General features: G+C 33.4%; 1 protein-coding gene across 1 annotated transcript in view; it reads left to right on the top strand.

Moving 5' to 3' along the window:
- Positions 1-6500: 6500 nt before the first annotated feature.
- LOC129279004 (G-protein coupled receptor GRL101-like) overlaps positions 6501-17827 on the top strand; it is a 52766-nt gene continuing 41439 nt past the window's right edge. The window contains exon 1 of the mRNA XM_064111248.1: positions 6501-6862. Coding sequence (XP_063967318.1) covers positions 6775-6862 — 88 coding nt within the window. The 5' untranslated portion in view covers positions 6501-6774. The remainder of the gene's footprint in view (positions 6863-17827) is intronic.

The raw sequence follows: 17827 nt of genomic DNA, 5'->3' as shown, positions 1-17827 counted from the left end.
AGAGAAACATGAAGAGAGTACTAACAATATATAAATACAAGACATCATATTTTGATAACGAAGACTCGTTGGTGAGGTATTTTGTTTGTATAATAATCATAAATAGCAAAAGAAAAAAAGAATTACATATGTGTGGTGGTATATTATAATAATAATAATATGTAACCATGCAATGGTAATACAACATATATGACATTATTATCAGCCTTGTGTTTCATATTTTGAAAGAAGGAAATTTTTAGCTTGCCTCTTTAAGGAATTTTTCGTTGGGCACGAACGAATATAAATAGAAAGAGAATTCCAAATGTCAGGGCCAGTTTGTCGAAGAGATCTATGGGCAAGAGATGTTCTTGGGTTTTCTAAATGAATATTTGTAGAGGTTCGGGTTGGGTAATTATGAATATATGTATTGAAACGGAACATGTTTAAAAGGTTGTCTGGAAGTTCGCGGATTTGGAATCTGTACACAAAAAGAGCAATTTGAAAGTAATGAATGTCATGTATGGTTAGGGTTCTCAGCTTATGGAACAAAGGATTTGAATGAGCTCGATAGTCTGAGTTTGTACAAATACGAACAGCTTTTTTCTGAAGAAGAAATAAAGAATTGATTTTTGTTTTTTGACAAGCCCATACAACATTACAATATGAAATATAAGGCAGTATGATAGAATTATATATAGTAAATAATGTTTGGCGAGGAATAAATGATCTGACCTTATATAATACACCGACTCCACGTGATACAGAAGTAACAATATTAACTATATGTGTATTCCAGTTTAATTTATCATCGACAGTAATACCTAAAAACTTTGTTGTTTCTTTCTGATCAATTTTCATATTATCAATAAAAACATCAAATGACCGAATATTAATATTGGAGCGTTGATTTTTAAAGTATGTATAATTTGTCTTTTCTACATTTAATGATAACTTGTTACTTCTGAACCACGTGGAGACTTTGGGTAGTTCTGTATTAATAGTTTCAATAAGATAAAGAAGGTCATGGTGAGAAAAAAATACATTCGTGTCATCTGCAAATAAAATGAATTGAAGTAATTAAGACGAATTACAAATATCATTTATATATATAAGAAACAACAAAGGACCAAGGATTGAACCTTGGGGAATTCCACATTTGATAGGTAAAATATTTGAGTTGAAATTATTATAAGATATGTATTGTTCTCGGTCTGAAAGATAATTAGAGAACCACGATAGGGGGTTCCACGTATACCAAAATATTTCAATTTTTTCAGTAATATAGAATGATTAAGTGTGTCAAAAGCCTTACTTATATCCATAAATACACCAAGTACATGTTCTTTCCTAGAAAGAGAAGCCGAGATTTTATCACAAAGTCCAATAAGTGCTATATCTGATGAATTGTTTTTTCTGAAACCATATTGAGAAGAGGCTAGTAAATTATTTGACATTAAGAATAGATATGGGTCTGTAATTGCTCATTAAAGAAGGATCATCTTTTTTATATATAGGAATAACCTTTGCAAGTTTCATTTTGCTTGGAAAAACTCCTGTGCTTAATGACAAATTTACAATATGTGTAAGTGGTGATGCGATATTCAAAATTATTTTCTTCAAAAGATTATTACTAACTTCATCATGACTTATAGGCCCGTATTCTGAAGTCGAGTTTAACTTAAACTCAGGTTTAAAGTTGTGGTTTAAGTATGGGAAGCCAAAAGTATCAAATTTGTTATTAAGTTGTATGTTTCTTATGTTTACTGTGCTATTTCCTGATTCATCGATGGTGAAGCCAATAATCTTTTTATACTTCCTAGACAATTATGAATGATTTGAGAGCCAAATGAGCTGAAGTATAATATCTCTACTGTTAGTGATTTATGTAACAATTGGCTCGCCATACTTAAACCACAACTTTAAACCTGAGTTTAAGTTAAACCCGACTTCAGAATACGGGCCATAGAGTCACTGGATTTAAATGAATTTACTATCTGAATAATTTCAATGAGTGTTGTAGGGGTGAAAAATAAACAAGAATCACATGGTGTTGTTATAAGAATTGTTTAAAATCTACAGTAGTATTTTGTATTTTTGAAGCTTGCTCAGGCCCTATATTTACAAAAAATAAATTAAAAGCATCTGCAATATCGCTAGGTTTTTCATATACTTTATTTTCATGAGAAAACCTACTTGTAGGAAAAGAGTCTTTTGATCTACCAATATCATTAATTACTTTCCAAGTTGTGGATATATTACCATTATTGTTTTCTATTTTTCTTCCGTAATGTTTTTTTCCACAATCTAATAAGAGATGTTAATTTATTACGATAAGTTTTATATCTATTGATATTTTCCATAGTAGGATATTTATACTACCCTTGTAATATTCATTTCTTGTTTTTATAGAATTCAACAATCCCATTGTTATCCAGGGTTTATTTGGCCGATTTCGTTTGTAAAGTTTAATTATCGTGTAGGGAATATTTTTTGTCAAAGTAGTAATTAAATCTTAACATAAAGGTATGAAAAGCCTGTTCCGCACTTTGATCTGATATTACATTCTGCCAATTCTCTAATCAAGATCTGAATTAAGGTTGGAAATGTTATCAGGAGTAAATTTACGTATTAATTTGGTGTCTTTTCTTTTGTACCGTGATCTATTACGCTGGCTAATTTCAGAAAAGATAGTAAAAAAAGGTAAGTGGTCAGAGATATCTGAATATAAAATGCCTGAAGAAATCAGATCACAATCATTATTCGTAAAAATGTTATCAATGAGGGTAGCTGTTTGTGTTGTTATTCTAGTTGCCATATCTATGAGAGGTTCAAGTGAGTTTGAATAAAGAGTATTAACAAGTTGAAAAGGTATTCGCTCGTTTGACAATCAATCAATATTAAAGTCCCCTAACATATGAATAGTTTTACCCTCTTTACTGATGTATGAGAGTAATGATTCTAATTCTTCTAAAAATATATCATTATTCATGTTGGGAGGTTTATATAATACTCCTAAAACATGATTTTTCCATTTATATTGTCAACCTCTATAAAACAAGACTCTGCACTTTCCTGTTGGAAGTAAATATCAGCTCTAGTCTTGAAAGACAAAGAATTATGTACATACATTGCGACACCACCTCCTTTCCCATGAGTTTCATTATTCGTAAGAAATTTGTAACCGTCAATATTAAATATCGAAGGAGAGAAATTATGGAGCCATGTTCCTGCAATCCCAATCACTGAGAAAGAATGATTGAGAGTGGATAGAAATGTATCAAATGATTCGAAGTTCTTAGTCAGACTACGGATGTTCAAGTTTGAAGTACTAAAATTGTTACAATTTCGGAATTTGTTTGAAAATTCATCAGGTAAGTAGTAATCACATGTATTTGAATGGTTTATATCTTTATCAACATTATCATCCGAATTCATAGGAAGATATACATAATATAATCATATATACATAAGCAACGAGTCTGCACGATTCAAATCGAACAAAGTAAGCATTAAACATTTTGTCTTGAATGAAATATATTGTAGAGTAGAATATTGAACAGAAAATAAAATACAAACAAAGTAAGGTTGGCCAGATGCCGGAGGTGGGGACTAATAGTTGTCTTATAAAAGACAGGGTAAGACAAATCTAATAAGACGCAGTAGTCGTCGATCATCGACTCTCCATATGTCACATCAATAAAAGCTAAATGTCACAATTTTACTAGCTAAATTCAACGTGTTCTTCATGATTAATTTCTACTTTTATTCGCATAACTATTTCAAAGTTCTGCGCAAATAATTTTTCACTAACTTTTCAAAAGTAAGTGGTGCTCACTCAAGCGGAAATATTTTTCGACAGTTATATCGTCATTTGCTTAAATGGATCTGTACCAATGTTAAAATGTGGAAAATTGTTCAGGACATTACCAATTTGTAATTTTACAGGATTTTTTCTAAGTGTAAACTTTTTTTTGATACGCACTGTATATTGATGACCCTTTGCATAACCCCTCAAAACCACCACATTGTTTTCAACGTTGAAACAAAAATAATTTTTCAGAGGGAAAAAAATACAAATTTCAGTCAAAAAAGTATGAAATAGATAAGCGCTTTTTACCCACATGCATCTTCAAATATAATACAGGCATAAGAACAATATTTTTAGTCCAGGTATGGATCCTCATTCTTCATGTCCTTGTAATAGTCTTTGCATAAGAAATGTGATGACGTAAAAATATCCGGACTGGGGTATAGGTCGAGCCAGCCAACATGGGGCAAGTTGAGCCATTGTAATTCATATTGGTAATGTTTATACATATATTGTGAAAGAAATGGATGAAGAGAACAATGGTAGGCTCTTCATCCATTTCTTTCACAAAGTATTTAAATAAAATAGTTGCCAAAGCTGTTGTACATGTATAATGTCACACAATTATATACATATATATATACATGAACAACTTAAAAAAGATTGAAAAGCCATTGATACCCAGGCAGAAAGGGCCAAATTCACAAGACATTTGTCTAGAGGATGTTAGTATTTATAGAGAATTGGAAAGTGATAATACTTTAAATAAAAAAGATGTCATGCTGGTTCTTGTCCCATACATTTTGTACATAATTTTTTTGGCTCAACTTACCCCATGGGTTGGGCAAGTTGAGCAATTTGGGTAACACAAATGTTTCCCAAGAATCAAATTTTAAGGCAAGGTACTTATTTCTACGAGATTATTAATCATTTAAGTTCTAACATGGAAAAAGCAAAAATGACTCGACTTACCCTGCCTTCCCCTATATACCCATCATAATTTCTCAATTATCAATCCCAGATCGCTGTCTACAATGCAACTGAGTCTCTAAAATGCATGATGGATTTGATTATAACTGCATCACGGGAAACATTTTTAATGAGACTGTTAGTGGTACAGTATAATGACCATCTTAATGGTAAGCCGTAGTTAGGCACTAAAATCCATTAAAAGCTAATTGGATATTATGTGCTTGATCACTGTATGCAGTTATTAACAAAATCTATAATGCGCCCACAATCTAAGCAAACGTGTGATGATAATCATTATCGCAAGACAAGTTGACCAAAATCTGTATTACTGTTTGGGGGCAATTGTTAGGTTATTAATAATGAAATAAATCACCAAAAATATACCGACCGACCCTAATTTTCATAAGCATTTTTTGTCTAGTGACGTAATGAGCCAAACTTGGAACAATCAACCTTATACATACCATTAACCAGGATCTTTAACATGTTTAACGTGTTTAAAACATTCCGAATATAGAGCCCCAATCACAATAGCAACATATTGGGCATCCTTCGAACAACGAGCAATTTTAGCTCATGTTTTTATTTCCGAAGACAGGATCAAAGTCTAACGTTTTGAGGTTTCGTGAACTCACTTAAAGGGGAATAAATATTGTATCAATTGAAGAGATGAAATATTTTGATGTTGAAAAGTGAAAAAAAATAACCCAATAAATCGATTGAAATTAAACATGAAAACGTTAAAAAGACGGTTAAAGTTTGATTAAAAAAAAATCTCACTCTCGAAAAAAAAGCATGGCTCTTTAAAAATGGGATCACAAGGTATATTTAATTCGAAATTGGCAGCTTAGAGAAATGGCGATATTGTCGATCGTTACTTAAATAAGAAATGATCGGTTTTCCACAAGGCAGTATGCCTTAACAAAAAAAAAGACTTATGATTCTAATAAAAAAGAGAGAAAAGAATTGTATATCATTCTGTGTATAAACCCTTTGTGAAAAATATATATGTCTAGAAACCGTCCGCGTTTATTGAACATTTCACGTAACTACTTTACTGTTATAACTTTGGTGTGGATTCTCCTATATGAAAGCACGTGTTTGGCCAAAAACGTTGTTTAAAATTGTTATAAACGCTGTTTACTTTATTTGAACCTCACAGTAGTTGTTTAAATTTAAACAGGTGTTTAAAATCTTAAACAACAATGTTTAAATTTTAATATTTAGTTCTCAATGCTTGGTTGTTTAAAAACTATCAAACAACGACTGTATATAGTTCATATAGTAAGCAGCGTTGTACAAAATTTTAGAGTATTCGTAATTCCTGACATCAAAGTACTTTTAAAATGGGAACATGTCATACATTTATACACCATCAAAACAACTACTGTAAGGTTCATAATAGTAAACAGGTTGTATAACAAATTCTAAACAGCCTTTTCACCGTTGACTTCCAGTGTGAATGCGCCAGTTTGTTTGTGATTGATTTTCTGCTTTCATTCTCGGATCATGACCTAAAAAAATAGTCATAATGGAAATAACCGACGCAAGTCAACCCATCCCAGATCGAGTTACAGAACACTATGCACTTGACGGGCAAGTGGCTCTGATTGCAGTCCTCATCTGCATATAGAATCCACTGATGTTCATACTGTACCATCAGTTGCCTTTTATTGTCCCAATTAAGTACACGAATTGTTGATGGTTTGTAAATGGATTTTCTCTGTTGTACTGAATCATTCATGTGTTGCCGTGATCTCGGTATGAAATTCACACTGGTGCATGTTGTACTCCCAATTATAATCTCTTGCACATTGTTACGAAATAATTTTTGCTGGTATAGACTATAGGCGCAGCGGGTCGGCAGAGCTACTTTCTACTTCATCTTAATAAGCATTCAACACGTCGGCAGTGTATGTGCGCCCTCTTAAAGGATATAAGAGTGTCAAGTCGCTGAAGTTGTAACTATTTTGATCGATGCTTGTGATTTCGACACGTCTATCTTGATCACGATGATTGACTTACGGATTGCTGTGATTGTTTTAAGCTTTTTGGTCACGAATATCGAGGCACAGTCACCTGGAAGCACGTTCAACCAAAGTAAGAATTCGACGTCAATTTCTTTTACCTATGTAGAAATGACTAACAAGTAGGCTATATTCGGTTTAATTTCAGTTGCACCAGCGGGTGGAATATAGGGCTTTAATATGCATGCAGGCCTATTTAAATGTGATCGGAACCAAACAGTTAATTATTTTATCTTTATTTTTTCGTTATCAATAATTTCGTTTGTCATTACTTTGTTCATATTACTAAATTACAGCTTAAAGGCTTTCTACTGTCCTGATATTGGTATTTGATCGGATCGAGTTGAAAAAATATTGAATTATGCTTGTGGGCACAACATGTACTATGGACAATCATGTTATATATTTCGCATCCATTGTATTCTAAAAGATGAAAATGGGTGCGATATACAAGACCTATATCATGTATATAGTTCTTCATCAGGTTTTTGTTCCTTCAAAATTGTCATAAAAAGACAGTATAAAGAGTTTGCTGATAAAGGTACTATTACAAAATGATTTAGATAACCGGTCCAATGTTACATTCATTAAGAATAGTTGAATAATGACAAACGAATAGTTAAAAAGTAATTTTTATAAGGCAGCATCCGATTTATTGTGCAAAATAACATTTCATGTTTCGTTATGACATTTACCCTAAACCAATATAAATTACACATTTTTCATTTTTTTTGGAAGATTGTACATTTTTCGCATATGGCCTCTTCCTTAGCTTATAGTGCACCTTTATTCCTAAGTGTATGGGTTTCACAACGTTTCGCTTTGGGACCTATGCTATTCATTTCTATTATTAGCTGGTTATTGATAAATCTTTCTTCATAGCTTTATACCAATTCTGGGTCCCGTAACACAAAACTTAGCAATGATCGTACGGCAATCTTCTACGATTGATTCCATTGACTACAATGATCAATCGAGAAATGAAGCGTACGATTAATCGCTAATCTTTGTGGTACGGGACCTATAGGTCTTGAAACCGTAAATATTGAAACGGGACAAGCTGTAGAGTGGATAACACTGATCGATTGTGATATGATAATGTATAGCTTAGTCTTAGAAAATAAGACAAAATCATGAAATAGGTTCGCGCTTATACATTCTTTGTTTTCCCGGAGATAGGATATTTCATGTTAGCAATTACAAAATGTGTGTGTATTTGAGTTTTTGTCAGACGTATATCAATCAGATATAAATGTGCAGCCTGTCTACAGTTTTCCACCCCTTCTGGTTTACAGTCCTTTTAAAGACTCATTTCAAAAAGAATACTCTACTTTCAACCTCCACTTTCTCGGCTTTCCATTTCACCTCCATTTCTATCCACTTTTCTTATCTCAGTCCCTCCAGAACTTTACACGTGGTGTACCGTAAACCTCTTCCGCGATTGTACGTCCATACAACCATTCAAACTTTCAAACAGCATCCGAAGGTATTGATTTGTTATATTTTTATTGTTCATATGCATTCTTGTTCCTTTTTAATGGATGAATTAAAGAGAATTTCAATTTGAATTGAAATATCCCTAAATTTTATATACAGTGCGAGCACGTAGCGCGGGCTGAAGTTTTGGATATTACAAATCGGGACATATTGTAACAATTAAACATTTCTCCGATTGAGCTCGGGTTTTGAGCTTGCATTATTTTGTTTGGCTACATAATTATGTTCCGGAGATATGTTTAATTATTCCTAAGGTATTGATTAATCGCGGAAATGATTTACAGTACACCATGTGTAAAGTCCTGGATGGACTGAGATAAGAAAATTTGATAGAAATGGAGGTGGAGAATAGACAGGCGAGAAAGTGGAGGTTGAAAAAGTAGAGTATTCTTTTCGAAATGAGTGTAGTCCTTAAAAGGACTATAAAACAGAAGGAGGGGAAAGCTGAGTAGTAGGCAGGCTTGACTAGGTGGAGAATAGACAGGCGCGAAAGTGGAGGTTGAAAGTATATATATAGAGTATTCTTTTCGAAATGAGTCTAGTCCTTAAAAGGACTATAAACCAGAAGGAGGGGAAAGCTGAGTAGTAGGCAGGCTTGAGTAGAAGGCTTGAATAGGTGAGAGAAGGCTGGCTTGAGTCGGCGAATGAAGTAGTAGCAGGAGCAGGAGAGCTAGTAGACCCGACGATTCGGTCAGGTTGACTAATCAGTACCTTAGAAATCAATATAATCAAGGGCGTACAATCGGATGGCAAAAAAAAAAAACGGGAGAAAAAAAGAAAAAGAGGGAGAAATAAAGAGAAACGTAGTGGGGGAAGAAAAAATTATTGTATATGATATTACATAAGAAATATTTGTTTTCATAAATTTATGAAACATAATTTACTTATGCCTATGTGCTCATCATTCCTGGTGCTCGCACTTTTTAATGAGATATATAAGCCTATTGTACTAAAAGTCAATATACACCAAATATTTTTCCTCGCTCTTCGAGTTATTATTGTTTTATGTAGTGACATATGCTTCTTTTCATGACTACTTAAAGTGATTGCCCCCTTTTAAAAGTTTTAAGGTATGAATGTAGAACATTTCCAGTCCGTGCTTACGTTCGCATTAGTGGATTGGTATAAATATTATGTTTGCTCTTCATGGATTCCGAAAAACAGTCCTAAAAATGTCAATTTTTCTGGTCTGAATATCAAAAAGTTTTGCTAGCGTTCCCCCAATGCCGTGACCCACGGAACGCCACTGAATTTAATGAAAACAAAAATTAGGGTTAAACTCATAAGCAGTGGATGTAAGTATCATCTTCATGAATTTTAAATTATACCGTATCAAGGCTTTCGAATAAGTAAGTATCATCTTCATGAATTTTAAATTATACCGTATCAAGGCTTTTGAATAAGTAAGTATCATCTTTATGAATTTTAAATTATACCGTATCAAGGCTTTCGAATAAGTAAGTATCATCTTTATGACTTTTAAATATTACCGTATCAAGGCTTTCGAATAAGTAAGTATCATCTTTATGAATTTTAAATTATACCGTATCAAGGCTTTCGAATTCCTTCCGACAGGCCTGATATCATATATCGTGGAACCGAAATCAATCAATAACAAATTATTATTGACATTTAAAGTCATTAAAATTAATTGGTACCCGAATAAGTTCGGGTACAAGACATTACTTGACATCGGGAAGCATGCGGGAGCGACATAAGGATATTAAAAAAAAAGGAGGGGTGGGATCTAAATTCAACCTCTCTTTTTTATTCAATCGTTTTGTATCGCCTGCAGAGCAGAGCGAGACTCGTCAACATCATCATAACTTAAAAAGATATGAACCTAGTTCATGGAATTTGGATATAAGGGTAATTAAGTATCAGTTAACAGTCTGCCGAAGTTTCAGGTCACATGACAAAGGTCGAAGGTCATTTAGACCATGTTGGGGGAATCAATATTGATATCTTAACTAAAGTTAAGTTTTTTTTATATTATCATAACTTAGAAAGTATATGGCCTAGTTCATAAAGCATAGACATAAGGATGATGGTGTATAAAAAAGATCCTGTCTGAGTTTCAGGTCACATGACTAAGGTCAAAGGTCACTTAATTAGGGTCAACGAACTTTGGCTATGTTGGGGTATTTGTGGAATTATCATCATAACTGAGATTTGATGGATCTAGTTCATGAAACTTGGACATATAAGAGCAACCATATATTCTTGCATTTTCTGTTCGCATCTCAGGTCACATGACTAAGATCAAAGGTTATTTAAGGTCAATGAACTTTGGCCGTGTTGGGGGTATTAGTTGAATTGACATCATAACTGTGAAAGTTTATGGATCTAATTAATAAAACATATACATAAGGGTTATCAAGTGTGAATGATTGTTTTTCACACGCCTTAGGTCACATGATCATGGTCAAAGGTCATTTTGGGTCCATGGACATAGTATTTTATTATCTTATGAATGTTTTCTTTTATGAATGATTATCTCTCAGTTTTGTCAGGTTATGTTGGCAGGTATTAGCCAGTTCACGGGTTCCATTCTGGGCATGATCAGAAGGAGGTACTAAAGTGACATGGTGAATTAATATTTGATGAGATAAGCTTCAGTCTTGATGTCTTTATTATTCATATATTATTTTGAAATGTGTTTTTCATTCGATCCACAAAAAACAACAATACGCCCACTAGCGACTGGTATTTCACAGTTGGCCAATTACATTGTTATATCAACATGTTAATCATTCAAAGTGAAAATGCAACAAATATATATATATAGGATTTTATTGTAATAAAAACTATCAAAAAACAATCACAAGCAGTCAAAGACTGAAATGTGTAACTGTTTACATGTACAAATAGAAACATAACAGAATATAAAGTAAACATTATAAATAAATATTTATATACCATACAGATGCATACAGATGACGAAGAAATGTATCATAAGTAAGTACCAAAAGCAATAGCGTAAAAATGGAAAGCAAGAGGTGGAAATTGGAAAGAGAATAAGAGGAAACCTTAGGAATAAAAACTCATTATACAATACAAGACATTTAACAATGGTCACTAAAATGTAAGTTAAGTAGTAATTGAAGCGAGCACAAAAAAGGGTGAAAGTAGAGATGAGGATATATAGACTCCTGTAAGAAGTCCAAGCACTATGTTGATATTGCACATGAGGAGATTAATACCATCATATACTGTTCATTGATGTGCTATTTTAGTCAGCTCGAATTCAAATTCTTCATACTGCTATGTAAGGCATGCTTACATAATATCTTGCTTTGAAATCTGCCTATCATAATGAAAGAAATTAAAGGTTATTTGACCAAAATTGCCCACAAAGTAACTACGAAATGGTGTATACATCACAGTAAACCGGAGCTTTGTTTCAAGATTGAATAATTGATTAATATGATCAATACATAATATGTGACCATTTATCTTAGACTCGTGTGTTAAAATGGCACTTTCCAATTTAATAATATTAATGATATTCTACTTTTGTATAGCACTTGATATATCGGACCGACGTATCCGGCTAAGCGCTTTAGAGATATCCCAGGACCAAAATCCAGTTGAAACCAATTAGAGCAAAACCAATTGAAACCAGTTGGCCAACTGGTTTCAATAGGGAAATTAGAACAACTGGTTCCAATTGAAACCAGTTGCCAATTGGTTCCAGTTAAAACCAATTGGGCAACTGGAACAAGTTGGCAATTGGTTTCCATTGGTTCCAGTTGAAACCAATTAGGCAACTGCACCTCAGTCGGTTCCAGTTGTTTCAATTTCCCTATTAAAACCAGTTGAATCCAGTTGGAGGCAACTGGTTTCAATTGGTTCCAGATAAAACCTATTGGAGGCAACTGGTTTCAATTGGTTCCAGTTAAAACCAATTGGTTTCAACTGGAACCAGTTGGAACTTCCAGTTGGAATGAACGTAATTAGTTACAAATTAATTAGCATTTGAACTATTGCTCATGCCATCACAGAAGCATTTTTAAATGTCTGTTAATACCAATGTAAAGGGCATTGATATAATTTAGACTTTCATCCATATATATTTATATGGAGGAGCTTCGAATATATGTATTTGTATTTGATGTAATTTGGTAACAGTTAGTGGTGTATTGTTATCTTTTTTTCTGTTAAAAATTGTAATCTATAATATTTATGAACATGTTTTTCACTGCTAACTCTTCTAAACATTTATCTTAAACAATTGAGGCACTTGAGAAAGAAAAGAAATGAATTGATACATTGTATATAAATGATGATGAATCACATAAAAACATTTGTCTGGACACATTGGCAGATAATATGCAAATTAACCGGTTTCAATTGGATCCAGTTGGGTAACTGGAAAATTTTCCAACTGGAAACCAATTGGAAGTAATTTCCAGTTACCCAACTGGTTCCAGTTAGGATTTCTAGTTATCCAACTGGTTCCAATTAGAAGTAATTTCCAGTTACCCAACTTTCCAGTTAGAAATAATTTCCAGTTGGAAGTCATTTCCAGTTACCCAACTGGTTTCAGTTAGAAGTCATTTCCAGTTACCCAACTGGTTTCAGTAAGGATTTCCAGTTACCCAACTGGTTCCAGCTAGAAGTCCATTTCCAGTTGAAAGAAATTTCCAGTTACCCAACTGGTTCTAGTTAAGATTTCCAGTTACCGTAACTGGTTCCAGTTAGAAGTCATTTCCAGTTGGAAGACATTTCCAGTTACTAAACTGGTTCCAGTTAGGATTTTTAGTTGCCCAAATGGTTCCAATTGGAAACTGTTACATTCCAGCTAAGACCAGTTGAAACTAATTGAAACCAGTTGGAAATCCAACTGGTTTCAATTGGATTTAGGTCCTGGGATATTTTTACCCCGGTCACCGGATTCAATCAGTCATTCCCGCACACAATGTGTGCACATCCCCCGTTCACTGGCCAGGGGAGTATTCCGGTCAGTCGCCGGTGAGGCGTACACAGTGCTGGACGAGCTACAATGACTTTCACATCCTACCGGGTACCCATTTAGCACCTGGGTCGAGAGTGGCAAAGTGTGGATTAACGCCTTGCCATATGACGCCAGACCATGGTGGGATTCGAACACACGACCCTCTGTTTACAAGGTGAGAGTGAGAACCAGTACACCACGGCTCCTCCACATAATTTGGGAAAAGGAAGTTCAGTAATTACCAAAATTAGTTGATAAACAGTTTTTCTCAAGAAAAAACTGTGTTTATCAGTTGATAAACATATTTTTTTTTCATAAATAAGCTCGGTTTATCTGAGAGAATTTATGAGAAAAGTAGAGTTATTCAAATCTGCTCATGAGAGTGCGTTTCATAATCAGTTCTGCAGGGGGGGGGGGGGTGGGGGGATTCGGTGAAACTTCGCTTCTGCATCCGGTCAGACATGGGGAAAATTCTCTCTCCCTCAGTCTGTCTGTCTGTCTTTCTCAGACACTGACACAATAAACACACATCTATGCATACCAGTAATTATTATCATGTTATTTTATCTTCTTTCCCACTATTAACCTTCTCTTGAAAAATAGTTTAATTGACTGATGTTAGATCTCATGATGTCACAGTAGTATCATCACATTTAAGTACAGCGAGCATCATCTTGTGCATATCAAATTTCGGCAGCAATTATATAATCATAAATTGGTAATTAATAAACGAAAATTATGAAGATCAGAAAATTAGATATAAAAAATAAAGTGTTTATTAAGGAATCCATTTTGACAACAACATTCAATTCGAGTCTACCAAACATTACATTGCATCAACAAATAAAAGCAAATGCATCTATAAGAGACTGTTACTGGATCGGGGTATTATGGGGGGAGGGGGGTAAATGTATAAAAATAGGATAAAGTACATTTTCTACACTTAAGTCTTAATGTACAATGTTTGTTTCATTTTCATTCAAAAGATATCGGTTAAAGTCAGGCAGCAAATGTCATGATTTTTGCGGCTACTTCGACAAATTGGCTAAGTCTGGTTTTTCACTTTTATGTGATTGTTGACTTCACAAAGAACAACTTCCAACTTGGTGTCAAATTTTTAATTGTCATCTTGACCATGTTCGGAGTCAAAATGTGGTAAATATGGGTCAATTTTTGAAAATGTCCCGATTGTGTCAAACGATACATCAAATTGTTTGTCTTGTTATACTGAACAAAAAAGTGTACACAATAATATACCCGTGACCTTTCGTTCAAAAAGTTATGGCTGTAAAGGTCAACGAACTTTAAATTTGAAGGCACATATACTCCAAAATTGTTAGGAAGATAATGGACCTACTACTCATAGTAGTAGGTCCATGTGAAGATGAATAGCGAATTAAATGATTTATTTCAAAGAATGCCTTATTTAGCATGTTTAGTGGATAAAAAGGATAAGTCGGGTCACATGCATTTGACCTTTCGTTAAAAAGTTATGCCTGGAGAGGTCAAAATGTCAATGAACTTTCATATCAACACAATCAAGGCAAAAATATACTGTAAGTATTGAAAAAAAAAAACGATTTTTGTGTTTTTGTGTACGCGTATATAATTCATCTTGATACGGAAATTCAAGTTTGACAATTTTAAGAATACATTAGGGCCTATATATACCGCAAACAGGGTCAACATGACGTCATTTTAGTGAGCTTTTGGGATGAAATTTTGAATAAAGTTACACACAATTTGGGAATACTCCTTTTGTTCTGTTTGGTCTAACAATTGATTACAATAATGATAATCATTTTATATAACGCAAATGCCTCTAAGCAGTTAAGAGAAAGGAAATATGAAGTAAAAAAGAAATAGAAATACTTTGCGCTACAAAATGTATCAAAGCTATTATTAATTACTCCGTGGCTAATCAAGGAAACTCAGAGATTTGATATAAAACAAATTAGAATGTGAAAATTGTGTTTGGGAACAGAATAAACTAAAAATAAAAAACAACAACAACAACAACAACTTATATCAAAGGCGGTCACTTTTTTTAAACCGCGCCAAAGCTTATACGACTCGTTGGTTACAATTTAATACGACATCTAGAATATATCAATGAGTGGGCCCATTGATCAGATAAAAGTGAAAAATCAAACTTAGCCAATTTATCGAAGAAGATGACATAATGCTGCCTGACTATAAGCCTGATAGTTAATATGAAGGGTATATCCAGGATTTCATAAAAGAGCATAACTTCTTTGATATTTTCCGTTTATTTTTTTCCCACAAAAATCTGTCACTCAAAAAAATTAGTCAATAATAATATAATAATAATATATGTGATTTGTAATGCGCCAAATCCACTCGGCAGAGTGCCCAAAGCGCAGTGAAAGAAGAAAGAAAGAGAAAAAGTACAAATATAATAGTAATAGATTCAGGAACAATTAAGAGTAAGAGGCATTGAATAGACGAGTCTTAAGGTAACGTTTAAATTTTTCAATGGACGTGCATTCACGGATTGTCAGGGGAAGATCGTTCCAGAGAACAGGGCCAGCGTGAGCAAAATATTTCTTTCAAACTTACTGAGAGGCAATTATCAACTGATGTGACAGGACACAAGAGGCACTCCTCATAATGGGGGCCCGGGCACAATACCGCAATCTCCCTAAGTACCTTTCACAATCCATACATTAGTGAGCCATTAACAAAATTTCATATTGTCTACTGTGTTTAGAATTCAATCTATTTTAAAAATATGATAGAAATAGTCTGCTTCGGCATAATGAAAGGTAGTGTGACTTTTATTCCATTTGTGATTATTTTTTCCCTTATGCCGAAGCAGACTATTTATATTTTACTTAGGTACTTTTACTGCTAAAAATCGAAGGTTGGCGATGAGTCCCTTTTCAGATTTTCCTGTTTTGGAGCCGGAGATTCGCCATTGTCTTCTTGCAGTCATGGCAACGCGTCTTTTACAGTGCGATATCTCCATCTTTATAGCGAATTGATTTGTTTGAAAGGTGAGTTTCACAATCCGTATGCCCATGAACAGACGTGTTTTTCACGACTTTCACGACTGTTTAAAAAACGGATTTTGAATTCTCTTTTTTTTGTCACATAATGGGTAAGGACGAATAGTGTGACTTTTTCCTTTAATTTTTTTTTAGAGCTCCGCTCCTTTTAAAATCTACGATTTTATTTCTACGGCATTTACTAAACCAATTTTGCGTCTACATATAACATGACGCACTGCAACACACGTTGTGCATAGGGCCCCTTCCTTTATATATATATATATATATATGTATATATATATATATACACACACACACACACACACATACATATATATATATATATATATATATATATATATATATATATATATATATATATATACACACATACACACCCTCACACACACACATATTATATATATATATATATATATATATATATATATATGAATAGTTTAGTTGCAAAAGGGGTTAGGTCCACTTTGGACCATTCCGAGAAAAAACATGTTTTTTATTCTCACTTATTGCAATATTTTTATGAGAAACTAAATTGTCATGATGTACTACCTATCGTGTGAACATAAAATTGGGAATAAAAGAAATCTACCTGTCTTCAATTTTTTTCTATATACTTAAAAAAAAAATTTCATTGTGGACCTAACCCCTTTTGCAAGTAAACTGAAATGAATCCAATCTCTTTTGAGAAAAAAAAAGTGATTTTTCTTTGCCACTTTCATTCACGTTTTCATTTGAATTTCAAATTGTCTTTGGTATCATCAGAGTGACTAAAAATTTAGAGGTTTAGAGACAGAAAACAAACATTTATGAAAAATGGACCTAACCCCTTTTGACAAATGAGTTCTCCGGAAGAGTTTGGTTGCAAAAGGGGTTAGGTCCACTCCAAGAAAATCATTTTTTTAATTCTCCCATATTGCAATATTTTTATGCGAAACTTAGTTTTCATGATACCCTACCATGAGAACATAAAATTGGGTATAAGAGAAATCTACCTGTCTTCATATTTTTAAAGATATTGTTTTCCAAAAAAAATCTGTGTGGACCTAACCCCTTTTGCAACTAAACTGAAGTGGACCTTACCCCTTTTGAAGAAAAAGTGATTTTCTTTGCCATTTTAGTTCACTTTTTAATAGGAATTTCAACTTTTCTTTAGTGTCATCTTATAGAGCTCCTAAAAATCTATAAATTGAGACATAAAAATCAAATTTGATGAAAAATCGACCTAACCCTTTTGCAAGTGAGCTCTTCATATATATACATTTGCAGAGGTAACCCTTTTCAAAGTAAAAAGTAAGATAACAATAAATGCAACTTATCATACAATATCCTTTCATAGTAATTGAAGCAATATCAGAACCTGCATTGATGGTAACTTTGCTCCTGTTGCAGCTAACATAAAAACTTGATTTTTTTGCTTAATCCTGTTTCCATGGTATTTGTCCTAATGACAAGATTACAGAAGTAATAACTTGTTTATTAAATGAGGTCCAGGAGGGATACTAACATTTCTTTTTAATCTTCTGATTACCTTTATTTACCTTTAACTATGCAT

The sequence above is a fragment of the Lytechinus pictus genome, chromosome 16 (genome assembly GCF_037042905.1).
Source record: "Lytechinus pictus isolate F3 Inbred chromosome 16, Lp3.0, whole genome shotgun sequence".
In the NCBI taxonomy this organism is placed as follows: Eukaryota; Metazoa; Echinodermata; class Echinoidea; order Temnopleuroida; family Toxopneustidae; genus Lytechinus; species Lytechinus pictus.
This window is presented reverse-complemented; position numbering and strand designations above follow the sequence as displayed.